Raw genomic sequence first — 19393 nt, 5'->3', positions numbered from 1 at the left:
ATCATATAAATTAATATTCTTTTTACAGGAGGACATATCATTCAGCCCCCTTTCCAAATACAAGTTGCTCAATCAGGTAACCTTGGAAATGTATGTACTCTACTTTCATTTTCCCTGTTTTTTTTTTAACCTTTTTATTTATGATATTATTATTAGAATGTTTCCTGTCAAATGATGAGTAATTTTGAAAATACACTTTTGCCATCATGGGTAACATCAAGAAATATGGTTTATTTATAAATATTATAATTTAAATTTTATTAAATTTCTTGGTGCTTGTACAAAATGATGATAGGAATACTAATTTTCAACAATAAAATATTTATTACCTTAAAATAATATTAAATAAGACAAATTTCTCATTTGTATATTAACAATATATATAGACGCAGGAGTGGCTGTGTGGTCAGTAGCTTGCTTACCAACCACATGGTCCCGGGTTCAGTCCCACTGTGTGGCATCTTGGGCAAGTGTCTTCTACTATAGCTTCGGGCCGACCAAAGCCTTGTGAGTGGATTTGGTAGACGGAAACTGAAAGAAGCCCATCGTATATATGTATATGTGTATATATGTGTGTGTTTGTGTCTGTGTTTGTCCCACCAACATCGCTTGACAACCGATGCTGGTGTGCTTACGTCCCCGTAACTTAGCGGTTCGGCGAAAGAGACCGATAGCATAAGTACTAGGCTTCCAAAGAATAAGTCCTGGGGTCGATTTGCTCGACTAAAGGCGGTGCTCCAGCATGGTCGCAGTCAAATGACTGAAACAAGTAAAAGAGGAAAAGAGAGATATGCTCTTATTTTCCTAAATGTAGTCAATATAATTACAATCTACTCCATTAAAAACCTTATCTCTGCAAAATTTGATTTCCTCCCATAACTACTTTGTTATTTCCTCCTCCCCTCAGTTTCTATGATTCTTTCTCTCTCACAGTGTGTGCATGGATGTGAGATTTTCTTTTACTCATTGCCTGCTAACAAACCAATATGTTTACTCATCCTTCATCTCATATATTAACTCTCTTGTACTCTATTCCTCCTCTCTCTATATTGTGTAAATCGTGACTGGAGAAATCAGCCAACCAACCAACCGGCCAGCCAGCCAATATTTTTTATCAACTACTACTATATAGAGATAACTAGTGTACTCTACAATATTGGTGTGTTATTTGTGGAGACTGACACCCTGAAAGCTAGTCTCGCCTCTTTTTTCCACTGTTATCCTTAGTCCTACTTTTGCCACAGTTACCTTCCACTGTTAATACATGTCACTTTTATATACATCTCATGTCCTTATCACTGTGACATCTCACATCTCCAACATAAATTAACTAGAGCGCCTGTATGTGGTTGCTAAACCTTTCAGAAATAACAGCAAAATCTCTCTCCAAATTCCACCTTACTAACTTAAAAAGTGAAAGACAAAAATGAGGACAATGTAACTCTAGATACACTATCTGAATAAAAGACAAGATGGTAATGGCTGGACTATATTTGCTTTTGTTCAGTCAAGGCTGACTTAGGGCTAAACAAAAATACCAATATCAAGTGGTAGATCCCTTTAAATCCCCATTAATTTCCCACCACAGTTGAAATCTTTTCATAGAGAATTTCTATATTATTACTGTTTTACATCTATTTACCCACTGCTAAGAAGGTTTTGGCAGTTTGGTGTGAGTAGGCAGTGGTTCTTACATCCAGATGATGTCTCCCCTAAATATTGGTTTCAAATTTTGGCACAAGGCCAGCAATTTCGGGGAAGGGTGTAAATCATTTACATGAATCCCAGTACTCAACAGATACTCATTTTATTGACCCTGAAAGGATGAAAGGCAAAGTCAACCTTGGTGGAATTTGAACTCAGAACACGACAGATGAATTGCTGCTAAACATTTTGCTTTGCATGCTAATAATTCTGCCAGCTCACTGCTTTGTGTCTCTCTTAATATTAAACTCACAGTAGCAAGGTATGGAGTGAAGCCTGTCATTTGTGCATTCAAATGAAAGAGAGCAAGCAGAGTTTATGTGTATGTTGCTCTTAGGGAAGAAACAACAGACAGTAGTAGTTTTAGTGACAGGAGGGGTACTCGGCCATAAAACAGTACCTCGATAATATATTCGTGTAAACCATGTTAGCATTGAAAAACAGATGTAAAAACAAACGAAATGAATATCAATTTGGAATGTCATCTACAAGTATAGATGAATTATCTGTAGATAATTATAGATAATTCAATTTTTATCTCTTTTGCTTCTTTCTAGAACAACACACATGGGTATGAATTCGTAGCGTTACCCAACTCCAGCATCATTCAAATTCCCACATCACCAGTTCAACAGACAGCGGTTGTCAGCCAACCTCCTCCTGCACCACCCACACCAACACCCACACAGACCACAGTTACACAAGCCATCACTCAGCAAGCTGTTTCCCATCAAGTGCAAGAGGTGACGCAACAGGCTCAACAGCAACAACAACAAATACAGACAGCTCAGGTGATACAGCAGGTCGTTACACCTTCAGGCGAGATTCAGAGTTTACCGGTAAGTTTTCACACCTAAAATATCTTTTATTTTGCTCATGGAGATATCATTAATTTCACTTCCAGTGTATTTATTGTACTCTAGCAGATTTACATTTTCTATACTTGCACCAGCTTAAAGAGATAGGTGATAGGTGGGTTAAATTAATAGTTGTTATTGCAAGGAATTTGGTGGTAATGAATCCTAAGATTTAGTTTCGGGATACAATAATGACTTCTGGTATTAGCACCGAGTCATGTATTTTGTGGAAGGCTGCAGTCAACTAAATCAATCTTAATATTTGATTGGAACTTATATAACTATCCCTGGAGAGATGGAAGCCAAAGTTGGCACTGCAAGGTTTCAATATTGTTGTTAATCAGTCTTTTGCCACTGTCTTTTGTTGTATCTGCCTTTTGTCAATTCATCCAAAGTTACTGAGCAATAACCATTTTCTTTTTGGATTATATTTTTCAATTGCTCTGTTACATTACAGGCCAATTCATGCTGTCGATCTGTATTAGTCCTTCTTGAAAGAGGCACCTCTTTATATTTGTTGACTTTATTGGGATCTATACATCCTACCACTTTATACATCCCTTTATGACAGTTCTGTATTTAAGAGATGAGGAATTATTTACATTTGACAGATATTTGTCCACATCTTGATTGTTGTTAACACAACGTTTCGGCTGATATACCCTCCAGCCTTCATCAGGTGTCTTGGGAAAATTTTGAACCTGGTTCTAATTCCTAAGGTATTTTTCGATGTTATTATTATTATTCAGGTCACTGCTTGGAATCGAACTCGGAATACTTGGGGTTAGTACTCCGTGCTCTTAACCACTACGCCATATGCCCGTGGGCAATTATGGAGTGAATTTTAGAGCTTATAAATCTAATATTTTCCTATCCTTCCTGAATATCAGTTCCCATGTACTACTCATATCTGCACTCGGTCTCCATTTTTCCATACATAACCCCCCCCCCCCAAAATGGAGACCACCTCCCCCCACCTGTGGGATGAAGTTAAAATAATAGACAGAGAACATCACTGGAAAATATGAAAACTAAAAGAAGCAGCACATATGCTAGGATACAACAACCTCCTAAGCAGACTGAGTGCAGATATGAGTAGCCCATGGGAACCAGTATTAAGGAAGGATAGGAAAATATTAGATTTATAAGCCCTAAAATTCACCCCATAATTGCCCACGGGCATATGGCATATTGGTTAAGAGCACAGGCTACTAACCCCAAGATTCCGAGTTTGATTCCAAGCAGTGACCTGAATAATAGTAATAATAACATTGAAAAATACTTTAGGAATGAGAACCAGGTTCGAAATATCCTCAAGACACCTAATGTTAACAACAAACAAGATGAGGACAAATATCCATCAAATGTAAATAATGTATCCCTTTACGAGTTCTGCATCACTGAATGGCTTATCTTTTTTTCCAAGCAAATATGCAACTTTATAGCTGGCTTCTGTCGTAGCATTCCCTTGATGCAACACACATTGGAAAAATTGTCTTTGCTTTTGTTTCCCATCTTTCAGTTTCTGCAATGCTATCTTTCAAGACCCACCCTCTAATATGGCATATTTATTGTCTTTATGAAGAACATAATGTTGCTGTGCATTGAATTTCTTAACCATTACAATTGCAGTCACAAAGCAAGCAAGACGTTTTGCGTCCACTATTTACTAAAAACATATTGCAATTCCTACTCTTCATTGAAGATCCTGTTTTCTTCTTTCAAAGTCAAGTCCGTTTTAATTATTTTGACATAATTATGGGTTAAAAAGAAATGTATTTATTCTGAAAAACCATAAAAAAATAAAAGTTTAATAATGAATTAGTAAAGCCAGCCGCACACTAACCCAAATAAAACAGTCTTAGACAAGACACAATAAACTTGCATCCAAAACTATGTTTTTGGTTTTAACTTTAGTAATTGTTACTACTATTCAAGAATGAATAACATCTAGATTAGCTATAATACCCTCAACCTTGCTGACGTTCTCAATCTTCTGTTGTTGACTGGTAACTGGTCTATTTATAATGGCTGGCTACTACCACTTTTTACCAGGAGGAGTGTACAGTTTCACTATACAACAAATCTAGAATGAAAATGGATGTAACTAAATACATTAGGAGCCAGTTATATACTTATTCTGGTATACACTTTTTATGTTGTACACTGATTCTGTTATGATTCTGGACTCAGTTGTGCAATTATTCTGTTATACATTGATTCTGCTATGTACTGATAAAAAAAAAATGAGCTTATTGTATACAGTGCTCAGATGCACTACAGCTCATTGGAAAAGTTAAAAGAGGGGACAGAAAGACAACAACGAAGAGTAGAAGTACATGCACAGTAAGTAGAATAAAGCATGAAAAGATGGAAAAGTGAACATTATGAGAGTTACAAAGAGGAAATGATGTAAAGGTTTGTCAGGAGTAATGTTGACAAATTTTGAGAAGCATGGCATTTTTCAAGGTGTGGTTGGTGTTAGGAAGGACATTCAGCTGTAAAAACCATGCCAAAACAGACACAGTAGCCTGGGGTAGTCTTCTACCTGGCCGGCTCCTGTCAAAACCAGTGCCAGACTGGAACACGGATGTTAAACGACGACAATGATGCAACAGCTGCATGCTGACAGCTAACAACTTACTTAAGCCGTTTATTCCATGCTTCAACTGTTCGGAACATGTAGAAATGTTTCTGAAAGTGATGGGTGCTGTTTCTTGATTCTGTTATATACTGATTCTCTTCTATATGGATTCTGGTATATTGTCTATATGAGAATTTTAAGGTTCAAAGCTGACCATTTTGTTGATGTTCTCTACTATATTTCCCTTCAGATCCAGTTAACTGCTGCACAGTTGCAGGCTTTTCAGATGCAGTTGCAAGGTAAACAACCAAATCAACCAATCATAATCCAGGCAGCTCAGCAGAATGAGCAGACAGTCATTGGAGCTGCACAACAGCAATTTACCACATCCCAGGTACTTTCACTACATGTATTCATTTATTGATATATGTTCATGTATATATATATATATATATATATATATATATATATATATATATATATATATATATATATATATATATTATATATATATATAGTTTTAGGGAAAATAACCAATTTTCAAGAACTCATCGATGAAAATCCACTATCACATATAGAAAAATTAATAATTGGTTATTTTCCCTAAAACTATATATTTTATATATACTTTATCTATAAGGCTCAATTTAATTTTAATTTTTTATAAATTGATTTTAATTGAGTTTTTTACCTGTAATTTTAGATTTTGTCCCTAATATTATTATATATATATATATATATATATTGAATGGTTTTGTTAAGCAGTGTCAGTTTTTATAATTCTGTAAATAATAATAATAGTATTTTATAAGCTTAAAGCTTATAGTGACCACTGCACAATGACTAAAGAAAATTGTCTAATAATGGGACATATAAGCCCTTGACAGAAAAAGTAGGCTTTCCGTACGCGTTGAACACGAACCCACATCCCTCTTTTTACGCAGCCGAGTGTCCTACCAATTACACTGGCAAACCTACCTGCTTTTTCTGTTGAGGTCTTATATGTCCCATTATTAGACTATTTTCTTTAATCATTGCACGGTGATCACTATAAGCTTTAAGCTTATAAAATACTATTATTATTATTTAGAGAATAGTAAAAATTGGCACTGCTTAACAAAACCATTTGCAGTAAAAAAGCACATGATAGTTTGTTTACAAAAACAACTACGAACTAATCATGGTTCTTAAATCTGACAGAAAAAGCAGGTAGGTTCGCTAGTGTAATCTGTGGCACACTTGGTTGCATAAACAGAGGAATGTAAGTTCGTGTCACACGCATACGAAAAACCTACATTTTCTGTCAAGGGCTTATATATCCCATTATTAGACTATTTTCTCTTGTCATTGAAAAGTGACTGCTATTAGCTTTAAGCTTATAAAATGCTATAAGATATATATAATATATACATACTTACGTATGCATACATACAAACATATATTGATATAGATATAGATAGATAGACAGAGATAGATACAGACAGACAGACATTGATATACAGATAAATGAATATAGATAGATATTGGTCTACAGATAAATGAATATAGACATTGATGTACAGATAAGTGAATATAGAAAGATAAATATTGATATACAGTTAAATAGATATAGATAGATAGATAGATAGATACTGATATACAAATAAATAAATATAGATAGATAGATATTGATATACAGGTAAATAAATATAGACAGAGAGATAGATAGATAATGTGTGTACAGTGAATGAAAATATTTTCTTTTATATGATGTATCAGAAATTAATTCTTTCTGGCTGTTCCTTCAGTGTGTAGACTTAGTGTGATAGTCCCAAACATTTCATAATTTACTTGAATATTTGTTGAGCATTTTTGATGAAAAATACCCCACTGAGATTAATTATGATTTATTGTCCCGAGCACATATGTGTCTTGTTATCAAGTCATATGCTTCTTTGAAGTTAAATTAATCCATGTTTAACCCTTGAGTTGGTTTTACCTTGGAAGACAGATTCATCTAGTCAGGTATAAAAGTGTTTATTTTACAGCAGATCTGTCTATTTCAGGCAGTTTCATATTCAAATCATGAATACTGGGTACAGAAGAATTATGTCATTTTATATGTTAGAGAATTGTCAGAGGGTTGGACAAAATACCTTTGGGTATCTAGTTATCACACTTTACATTCAGAATTCAAATCCTACCAAAATCAAATTTAATTTTGATGATTCAAGAAGCTCAATAAAATAAGTCTTGGGCAGATACTGGTTGGATATAATCAATTGTTTTCTCTTCACTAAATTTATGGTTACTACTACTACTATATTGTATGTTTCTTATCTTTTGCAGCCAATTTATCAAATTCAGCAAGTTCAGGTGGCACCATCAAACATCTTCATACAGCAGCAAGGCCATGTGTCAGCAGATGGAGAACAAGAGGCAGCAGAAGCTTCTTAGTGTCTCAAAATATATAGGTGTGCAGGTGTGTATGTGTATGTGTGAGTGTGTGTGATTATATGTATATAAATATTATACATACATATTACATTCATATAAGTACACACACATATATATTTATAAATATATATGAATGAATGTTTGTATATACATTTGTATGTGTGTGTTTGTGTGTGTGCATATATATATATATATATATATATATATATATAAACAAGCTCCTTAATTTTAGAAGAGCTTTCTATCCATATCCCTTTTCTTCTTGCACTTACGAGACTTTTGCATATATTTGGAATTTAAGCTCTTTCTCTAGCAGTATTTTTAAATGTGTGCACTTTGTGCATTACATATAATAATGTCTGAATTAATGTTTTTTTTTACTTGAGCCTTATGGGTCAAATAAAAAAACATTTGTGTGTTTCTGTGTGTGCATGTGTGCGTGCACATGTATATATATATATATATATATATATATATACACACACATTTGTATGTATGTTAAAGCATTGAAAAAAACGATTTAAGAAAAATGACTTCGAGGGGTTTGGCGAATGAATTTGGACAACAAGGACAATGAAACATGAATTAAAGGCCATGTACAAGATAAATTCTTCATCTGTTAAAATTATCTTCAGTTCAAGAAAACGGTCAAACAAGCATCTAACAATTGCTACCAACTGAATAAGAAAGGGAGATAATCTCAAGCGACTAACAATTCTCCGGAATTAACATGCCATTCAGAAAATGAGTTTTTTTTCTTTCTTTATTTTTTGTTTGTTTTTCTGGAGACATGAGGACAGCTGTGAACATGTGGTTCTGTCTCAATGACTGTCATTGCTCATAACTTACAGGATGTTTCATCCAAAACTCTGACGATTCTAAAAGCAACTTTACCTTTCTGTAGATGAAACAACTTGCAAGTTGTAAGTAAACATTGAAATATAAAAATCACACACTTTGCCTTCAGACGTGTTGGGTACTTTTTTGGTTTTCCAGACACCTTAATCTATGACTAAAAATACCTATACTATGACAATATATGTGTATATGTGTGTGTGTGCCTTTGTCCCCCATCACCACTGGATAACTGTAACTTAGCGGCTTGGCTGCAAAAGGGACCTGATTGAATAAGTACCACATTTTAAAAGAAAATAAGTACTGTGGTCGATTCATTTAACTGAAGATTATTTAAGATGGTGTCCCACCATGGCTGCAGTCTTATGATTGAAACAAGTAAAAGATGAGAATAAAGACTTCTTCCATTTGTCTGTACAAAACACTGATTGCAGCTAAGCAACTGCCAACATAAATGTAATAGTAAACTTTTAATCGTGTCCTTCCATTACATTTCTAGGGGACTAGTAATTTTAATTCTAACTAAAAGGGGATCCTCTACTAGAAATAGCAGCCAAATATATCATATTCAACCATCTTAAAAGAGAAGAATACATTGGATAGTGTGGTCAGACACACCATGTCAGAAGGAAAAAGAGAAGCTAGATGGTCATAGTTGGAATGCCTTTGATCATAGGTTTGCTCCATCAGTGCTGATCTGTGACTAAGCAAAAAGTAGATCCAGCAATTTGATATTTCTGATAGAGACATCCCTCCTCACTCAACTACAAACAGACTAGAAGTCTCAATCTTCCCAGCATCCTCAGCAATGACTACCAGCCAATGAAAACCAGGAAGGATAAAGTGACTATTCCATTGCTGCATGTGATAGCAAATGCTTTAACATATTTGTTATCACCTGCATGATTGCATACATGCAAGCATGCAAGAAACTCGGAGTAGTTATGGAGTGAATCATAAGTTTCAAAAGTGAATAAATATATGTTTATATATTAATGAATGTGTGTGTGTGTGTGTGAATGCTTGCATGCATATATGTATGTATTTACACTCTTTCTCTTAATTTTTAGCTTACTTTTAACTGGCCACCTTGCTGGTGGCAAGGTTGTAAAGAAACAGAAATTGCTATTGTCTCTTTTGTAAGTTTTTATCCTTTGAATCATAAGAACATTTTACATATTTTGAAGGTTTCAGATATTGCAGCCACTTGTAGCTTACGAATTAAGGAGCTAAGTACTTTCTCTACAAATCGAAATTCAGTTATATTTTGACCCAGGTAGATTGGTATATAATGTGTAGCTCCAACAATAATCGCTAAGAAGCTGAACGTGTATCTTAGATATTGGATCTGCAAACCTCTCATCAATGTTCTGTAGTTATTTTCCTTCTCTTGTATTTTTCTTATCACATTCACATCAAATAGGCAGCTGATTTCTCTGACTGAGCATGTTTTTAATGTGCAGTCCCAAACAACAATATTAGGCTGATTGTGTTTTAAATTGGCATCAGTTTATATTCTTAGGTTCCGTTTGTATACCTTTGAGTCATCAGTTTCATCATATTCCTCTCTATTTAATTTTAATTTTGTCTTCTGCAATGCATTCCATATTGTTCTAGCTAACACATCATGTCTCATGGGGAGGTAGTAAGGAGAAGACATTCTTACACAGTTGGCAATAATGTGGCTAAACATCTTCAATCTTCATTTCGCACAGCCTACATGTCAACTAATGACCTTCCTCTTTGTGCAGTGGGTACTTGGTGGAGATTTCTTCTTTCTGAATTGCAGGGGTATATCCTTCAAGGTGGAATGTTATGAACTTGTCAAAACTCCATGTCTGGTTTTTAGTATGGGTTATTCCCTCCATGGTTTGTGTTTATTGTCTGAAGTACATCCTTCTCAGTGAATTGGTTCCCACCACTTTGTATTCTGTACAAACGTCCAGTACAATCTTTCATTGCTCCTGGGAGAAAAATTTAATTTGTATCAGGTTGTATTTCATGCCTCTCTTCTAGATCAGTGCCTATCTTGACAATATTATTTTCATACTTATGCATGCATGTATGTATGTTCCCTTTTCAGTTTGTAGTTAATTTTGATCAACCTTAACACATAAAGCTGTTCTCTCAATAGAAAATGTTTATCAAATGTGTTGGTACCTAGAGCTGATTTAAAAAGAAAGATGATATTGAAATTATAGTTGATAAGGTATGAAAATTGAAATGGTGACAGAAAACACCATCAAAACCTGTGGAATGGAGCGAATGGGAGCAGCTAGTTTGATACTGACGTTTTGGTGATGTGATTTGGTGCTGAAGGCAGACAAAAGTGTGTATACAGATTCATACACGCACATACATACATATATACAAACAGACAGACAGAACATTAAAATATTACACAAAGAAAAATATATGTATTCACAAAGCGTGTGTGATAGAGAGAATGGGGTTGGAGAAGAGACTTATTGACATGTATTAAAAAGAACCTGATTTACGTAAGTATATTCCTTCTCCTCAAATGTAGATACACAAAAACTGTAAGAGAGAGTGAGAGAAAAACATTAATATGTATTGAAAATGAATGGTTGAAATGTACAAAAAAAAGGCAGAGACAGTTAAGGGAACAACAAACAAGGTGTATTAGTTTGACACTCAGGGTAAATGGCAAGCTCTTAGACATTTTGAGCCAATGCTCTTCAGCAGAAAGGAATAAGTAAAGAAAACAGAGAGAGTAAAAGATATGTTTGGATTAATGGTTTCACAAACACATTCCCTCTCCACATACATAAACACACACACACACGCAAACAACAAACGAAAGAGGCCATGAAAGTGAATTGAGAATGATACTGGACTAGTAAAAATGAAGTTATCTCCCTTTACATCACAATTACAACGAAAATTAATTTTGTCAATTAAAGGAAAAATAAATATGATATACCAACTATGTAAATTTATTCATTCTACATTTAGTAATTATGATCAATGCTCCCCGAGAGTATAGCAGCAACCATTATATATAACATTGCTTTGCATCGAGTTTCATTGTTGTTCACAGTACCAAAATTTAAAATCACTGTCAGTTTTACTTGTTTTGTCAAATGAATGGTACACAAATTTGAATTTATACGTTGTAGTGAGATTTAAAATATTATCATATTAACCATACATGTTCATTCCATATTGATAAGGAATATTAAACAAATGGTTGCAATAAAGAAGTTAGTTTTAAAGCTCCAAATTTCCACTACCTGATTGTCATACATGTATATATTGAACCTATTGCTTCACACCAAACTTTCAACATCTACACAGCAGCCGACTTGGCAGATGTTCATAAGATTATCAATCATTAGCACTTCTTTATACAGCTGTTCTCATTCATATACATCACGCCTATACCAGCATACATACTACATTTGATTCCTCTTATGCCCTATTTTATATATTATAGCAACATGAGAATTGAAGTTGTTACTGAATGGTTTCATGCCAAATATGAAGAGGTAAATTTAGCAATAATAAGACATAGCTGAATGAAAAAGTATCCATTCATACATGTCTGAATGGATATTTTTCCATTTAACTGTGTCTGATGATTGCTAAATTTGCCTCTCCCTGTGTAGCATGAAACTGTTTAGTAACAACTTCAATTGACTGTTATGGAATTATATTATATGAGTGCTGTTTTTAGTTTTGTACTCATGAAAACCTAGTCAAAAACTACACACACACATACTGATTGAAGTTGATATGTACCAAGTTAGCAACAAACAAAGAATATCCTTGGTTTATCTCAAGGAAATGAGAACATTAAGCAATATAGCACATATCTGAATAAGGTTGGCAGATACAATTGTTGAAATGTATCTTTAACAACATACATCACAATATAGTAAACAATATACAAAATTATAAAGAAACTGCTAGTCACAAAATGTTATGTAAACATGAAAACTGTTTACATAAACACATTGGACACACATACAAGGCACATTTTCAGCTGTTGATTATCCATTCTGAGCAAGGCGCAATTATAGCTTATCGCAACATTAATAATATTAATATTATATATATATATAAACACTTGTGGTTTACTAGTAGTGAAAGATAATTTGGAGTTGCCAATTACACATTTTAAAATCAAATTCTCATGATTCTAGCTATCAGCTATATATATAAAGAAAATAAGATGGCAAAGGAATATATGATTATCTTATGAAGCTTTGTTGGAGCCTTAAATATGAAGTGCAGTTTATTTCACTGCACTTCATATTCAAGGTGCTGACAAAGTTGTAAGGTGTTACTTAAGCACTCAACTATGAGCTACTGCATCTTATAGCAGAAACAGCTGTAAGCTAATGAAGTTCTTAAGATAATCATTTATTCCTTTGTCATCTCACTTTCTTATTACTGCTCTGTACTTGACTAATACTTCATTCTGAAGAATGTATATACTGTGTCCTACACTTAGGTTATTAGTCTCAATGCCTAAACAAAATGTATATAAACATACTTTAGTTTTCCATTAAAGTAAGATCAACAAAAAAAGTACTCTATCCAGTGAAATATAAATATTGTTTAATGTACACAGTATAAAGTTATGAGCTACTAATAGCTTCATACATTGGAGATGTTTTCTTGGAAGGTTTTAATAACATGCCTAGTATCTCCAAGAAATTTTCAGGCCCTGAGTACATGGCCTGTACAAGTTACAAACCAGGACGATAGAACAAGAGAAATCATGGGGGGGGGGGGGGGACAAAAAGTGGAAGGGTGAAGGAAAAAATTATATGGATTATAGTTATGTCCTTTTTGACCATAAAGCTTGAATCAACGGTTGGTGTCTAAAGTCTGCAACAGAGCTGCTAAATTTGGAGAGAGTGGTGTTTGCCAATTCACCAAAAGAAATTTGTCCATATGCTTGCATTTGCTGAAAATTTCTTATCCGGAATTCTTAGATCTAAAAAGGATATATGATCTTTTGAAGTCACCTTCACATAATCCAATGTAATTCTTCTTTTTGGTTAGATTATCAAGTAATGTTACTGTTCTGCCACATATATGATGGAGTTTATTATGCATGCCTGGTCATGTGGGTAAGGTCTAGGATCTTGACAGTTACAAATGAGAGTGGGCTTTTGGTGGTGTTTACAGATAATGATGCTCTTCATATTGGGGCAGTGGCCATTTGACAATTTAATTGAGTATCTATTAAAGATCCTTCTGTATATGTGATTTTCTGGGAAATGCTTATTTAAGGGAATCAGGAATGTCTTACCACTCATCTATCAAAAGTAAATGTTTTAGATGTTTTCCTTGATCTAAATTCTCATTCTTATAAACCATATCTTAAGCCTAACAAGAAACTTTCCTGCAGACATAAACAATCCTACCACCCTACTATAGTGTTTAAAAATCTGATAGCTTACATTAGTAAGAGGAGTTGCAGAAAATTCAAATGAGTTGGCTTTGTTTCCTCATAGCTTTTAGAAAAATGGATGTTTTATATGAAATTTTCTACAAACACCTTTTAGACAGAATAGATTATGATTATATCAGAATGTAATGTTTAAAAAAAAGTGTGGGTTCGCACATTCTGACACATCAAAATTTTTTCAAATTTTTATTTTGTAGACATTCATGATGTGTCTGTATGTAATCATGCAGGCCCACAACTTTTGCTCACATTAAATCCTACTATAATCATAATGTACACCATATAAAGGATATTTGCAGAAAATTTCATTACAAAATACTCAATTTTCTGAAAGTTATGAGGAAACAAAGTTGATGGGGACACACTTGTGTAGGTATGCCAAAAACCCTTTGGATAGTCAAAGGCTACCCATGAGACATGAACACACATCTGTAAACATGACAGGCGTTCTACCATTGGACGTCAACAACAAAAAAATCTTTGAGTTGATAGTGTTTCATGATATATTAATCGGAATTTACGATTAAAATATTTTAAACTTTTGCATCGTCTTCAGTCAAATGGATCTGAGTCTATATTGTTTTAATGTTTTTATAACCTGTTTGGATGAAAATCTGATTTTCACCAGCAAACCACGTGTAAACATGGATGAGGGTAATTGTGTTTTAATGCTTTTAAAACCTGCTCGAATGAAATTCTGATTTTTGCCAACAAACCACATGCAGACATGAATGGAGGGGAACAAAAAATAGGGGGGAAAAGGACAGAAAAACTTACGGAAAAAAAAGAGGGGAGGGGAAGGGAGAAAAAAGAAAAAAATCTAAATCACTACGTCCTGCAGTGATCACAGTAGGTACACCACCAATTGTACAAACAACAATATTCACAAATCTGTAGGTGTAGATACACACCACACACAAAGTGAAAAGAAATCACAGTATTTCGTGTGAGAGTCACCATTACGTCTATTACAGAAACACTAATGATCTACTCTCTGTTTTTGTTTTTTTTTTTGCATTTCAATGCTTTTGATCTTGAACTGAACTATTCAACAGTTTATCTTTATCTTGTTTTGCTCTATTCCCTCTGCCATTTTGGAGGATGTTGGATGTGTATGACTCCTTAAACTTTTTTGATAGTGCTCTGTAAAGTTTTGTTAACTTTCTTTTCTTTTCCTCTCTCCCTCTTTTTTCTCCCACCCCCTTTACTCTTGTATATTCGTTGCTCTTTATCTCCCAATCACCAGCGACTGCCAATTGGTGGGGTTGCCACCACTTTAACCTATCCATTCTTGGTGGTGGAGGCATGCGTCGAATGACCAAGATACCTGCCTGGTGGAGCGACTATGTGACAATAGATCAACCTCTGACTTCTCATTCTCCACCAGTATGCTTGAGAGAATCTAACCTCTCTCCACCATGGGTTCTGAATGGAATTAACCCTACCAACATCACCACTCCTACAAATTTCAACCCTCCCCCACTACCCGACCTTCATTCTAGCCTCACCAATGGAAATGGAATTAACCCTGCCAACCCCACCACTCCTACAAATTTCAACCCTCCCCCACCATCCGACCTTCATTCTAGCCTCACCAATGGAAACGGAATTAACCCTGCCAACCCCACCACTCCTACAAATTTGAACCCTCCCCCACCACCCGACCTTCATTCTAGCCTCACCAATGGAAACGGAATTAACCCTGCCAACCCCACCACTCCTACAAATTTGAACCCTCCCCCACCACCCGACCTTCATTCTAGCCTCACCAATGGAAACAGAATTAACCCTGCCAACCCCACCACTCCTACAACTTTTAACCCTCCCCACACCATCTGACCTCCATTCTAGCTCCACCTTTAGAACCAGTGCTGCTTACTCTGCCTCCTCTGCCAACTCCCTCAATTGAGTTCTCAATGCTAGCCCTCTACTGTCGGTCGATGCTAGCTCATCCCCTAACTGTGCTCTCTGTGCTCACTCTAGCCATGACTTAAAGGCAATTAATTATCACCAAAATTACCACAGGAGTTGTGTCCGCATCACCAAGGCTCAAGCCGAAAGTCTTCCATACTGGACCTGCAGTCAGTGTCGCTTCAGCTCCGACACACTCCGTGAAGACGCCTCACACTCCGACAACTAGCTCTCTATTGAGGACTTTGCTGCAGCCCTCCAGGGTTTATCTAAATCAAAGCTCATTAACCACATCCCTAAGGAAGCTTGGAATAGCTTTGCTCACGCACTCTTCAGCTTGTTGAAAGACATATGGGATCTTTTTTAAAACGGGGGCCACATTTTTCATTAATGTTTTACGTAGTGTTTTTGGTACCGAAAGACTTTCAAACTTTGTATACTTATCTATTTTGTGTTATAGAACAGAAAAATATTTTTGTATTCGAATTTATTTCATGTAAAAAATTGTCTTATTTCGATAATTTCAACCAATCACTGACGTCCACTCAGCCGATATACATTAAGTGCCGACTACATAAACAAACGATTCTTCGTTTTATTTGCTTTTTTCATTTTAAATTTGCTTTAACCCTAACCCTAAGCCTAACCCTAACCCTAACTCTAACCCTAGGGTTAGGGTTAGGGTTAATTGTTTCAGAATCGTTTGTTTATGTAGTCGGCACTTAATGTATATCGGCTGAATGGACGTCAGTGATTGGTTGAAATTACAGAAATACGACAACTTTAACATGGAATAATTTATGGATTTCTTTTTTTTTTAAGAAGACTAAGAGAAAAAGATGTTTTATATGACACATTCTACCAGTGTTCCAAGTTTCAAAGTGTTTCGTTAATGAAAAATGTGGCCCCCGTTTTAAAAAAGATCCGACATGTTTATCTAACAAAGCATCCAACTGGCAGAAACTGTTTCTGTTCCCTCGCATCTCTTTCCATGTGCACAATGTGAAATCAGGCTCCCTTACATCCGCTCTCAAGCAACAGTTCCAGCTATTTGAGTCCACCCTGACCACTTCTCACCTCAATTTGACATCAAGCACGGTGCCTACCAACAGGCAACCAATGAACCTTAAGTGTGCAGTCATGCCAAATTCAGTGAATTTGACATAAAAAGGGTTGTCCGTCTCCTCTCTTCTCTATCTTCCCTTGCTCCGTGTGACTCTGAGTCTATTAGACGTTTGAAAAAGAAGCACCCCCCCAGCACTCTCTGATAATCAACTAAACTGGCCCAATCCCCCAGAATATTCGAGACTGGTCTTCACCTCTGATAACATCAGAAAAGTGATTTCATCCTTCCCTGCTGGTTCAGGTACGAGAATTGATGGCTCAACCTCAACACCTCAAAGACGGTATCTCCTTATCAGCCGGTGACACTGGACTCGAGCTCTTGGAGAATTTCACTCAGTTTGTGAACCAGTTCTCTTCAGTGAACATCCTCCCTTATATCCGCCCACTATTCTTCGGTGCAAAATTATTCAGGCTCACTAAACCCAATGGAGACCTGTGCCCCATTGTGGTCGGCTGCACCCTTCATCTCACTGCAAAGGTATGCTTATAATCGGTCTCTAGCTCATTGGAGGAGGAATTTTCTCCCACCCAGCTAGGAGTGGGCACCAAATTGGGATGTGAAGTTGCTGCCCATGCCAACTTGCCTTCCTTGTCACCCAAAGTCATCCTCAAACTTGACCTTAAGAATGTCTTCAACTCCATCAGCCATGATGTTGTTCTCAGCTCAGTAAGAGAGAAGGTCCCACAACTTTACTGCCTTGCATGGCAGGCTTATTGAGAACCCTCCTGTCTCTCTTTCAGTAACCAAATCATCACCTCCGCCTTAGGAGTCCAACAGGGCGACCCACTTGGGCCTGCTCTGTTCGCACTGGGCATTGATGACATCACCAAGATGGAGGTCAAGCTAGACCTCAATGTCTGGTATCTTGATGATGCTTGTTTGGGGGACCTCCGGACAGGGTTCTCGCCATTGCAAACATGATGGTTGGAGAACTTGGTCACTGGGGTCTCTAAGTAAACAGCTCCAAATGTGAGCTCTGGATCCTCAACCACCCGACTTCTCAACATCAACCAGCTATTAACCTTTTTGCAGAGTCCTTCCCTTCCATTGCAGTCTCTCCCCCATCAGCTTGGTGCTCTCTAGGTGCCCCAATCACTGACCTTGCCTTTGAGTCCATCTTCCAGTTGAAAGTGGCTGCCTTTGAGCAATTGCTGAAAAATATTGAAGCTATCAAGCCCCATCAAGGTTTTTTTTATACTTCGGAATTACCTCTAGATCCCTAAGCTTCTATATTTACTCAGAGTCAACTCATCTCACCGATTCCCATCGTGCCTCCAATACTTTGACAACCTAATCTTTGAGAGACTTGAATGCTTAGTCAATGTCAGACTCTCTCCAATGTCCCATGATCAGGCTGCATTGCTCAAGCGATTTGGAGGTCTTGGTCTTCATAAGTGTTCGTCGCTCTCTTTCCCCTGCTTCCTTTCCTCTACCCACACCTGCTCCGCCCTGGTGAGCAACATTCTCTTCTCTCCAACATGAATCAGTTCCAACAGGGGGTTGGATGAAACTCTCCAATACTGGAAGAAATTGGGCTTGTCTGCTCCTGAAAAGGTGGAGGACTGTCGGTGTCAGAGAACTTGAGATATCAAAATTTCAAAGGCCACCTTCAACTCCCTCTTCATCCAGTCGGACCAGTTTTCAAGGTGCCGGTTACTGTCTGCTAGTGCCAAATACTCAAATGACTGGATTGATGCCATCCTGTGGCTAATGTTGGTGGCCTGCTCAGACGAACCTTGTGTCTCCATTGCCCTCAAAGTGGGAGCTGATGTATGCACGGGTTTGATCTGTTGTTGTGGCAGGGTCCTCGACTCCACAGGCCTCCATGGCCTTTCTTGCTGCTTGAATGCTTGTCACCTTACGCGTCATACAAAGTTGAACCTGATGCTCAAGAGGAGCTTGGCGTGGGCAAACATCCTCTCCATCTTGGAACCTTCTGGATTGACCAGGTGTGATGGGAAGAGATCTAACGGCCTCACCCTGTGCCCCTCGTCACAAGACAGATGCCTTGTCTGGGATGTCACAGTTAGCGACTCCTTTGCTTCTTCTCACATCCTGGATGTTGCGGTCTGGATGAGATCCACAGCTTCTGCGGCTGAGCAAAACAAAATCCTGAAATACCGCAATCTGTAGGCCAACTACATTTTCCATCCTGTGGCGTTTGAGACGTTTAGTGGGGTCGGACCACTAACTGTGAGATTACTATCTTCACTGGTAACTCGCCTTGCAGAGGTAACTAGTGAGGCTCGTGAAGGTGCTTGGCTGTTCTAGTGCATCAGCCTTGCCATCACCTGTGGCAAAGCTGCAAGCGTGTCTCTATAGCCATTTAGAGAGGTTTCCCAGCGCCCTCAACTTTTCAACCCAAGGTGGTGAATTGTTTTGTTTTTCCTTTTTTCTCATTTTACTTTTCCTCTATTTTCTTTTTGATTTTTTCAATTGTGTTCTCCGTTTCGTCCAATTTTCTAATTTAATTTTGT

At 36.7% G+C, this 19393-nt stretch overlaps 1 protein-coding gene across 2 annotated transcripts in view; it reads left to right on the top strand.

Moving 5' to 3' along the window:
• LOC106872398 (uncharacterized) overlaps window positions 1-8547 on the top strand; it is a 33588-nt gene extending 25041 nt beyond the window's left edge. For both annotated transcript variants that reach the window (XM_089356755.1, XM_089356756.1), the window contains exons 7-10: window positions 29-90; window positions 2262-2543; window positions 5396-5539; window positions 7474-8547. In XM_089356755.1, the coding sequence (XP_089212881.1) occupies window positions 29-90; window positions 2262-2543; window positions 5396-5539; window positions 7474-7581 (596 nt within the window). In that variant the 3' untranslated portion in view covers window positions 7582-8547. The remainder of the gene's footprint in view (window positions 1-28; window positions 91-2261; window positions 2544-5395; window positions 5540-7473) is intronic.
• The last annotated feature ends 10846 nt before the right edge of the window (window positions 8548-19393 follow it).

Source organism: Octopus bimaculoides, chromosome 8 (assembly GCF_046866305.1).
Source record: "Octopus bimaculoides isolate indiv1 chromosome 8, ASM4686630v1, whole genome shotgun sequence".
NCBI classification, from domain to species: Eukaryota; Metazoa; Mollusca; class Cephalopoda; order Octopoda; family Octopodidae; genus Octopus; species Octopus bimaculoides.
The sequence above is the reverse complement of the archived record's forward strand: the minus strand, read 5'-3'. Positions and strand labels throughout refer to the sequence as shown.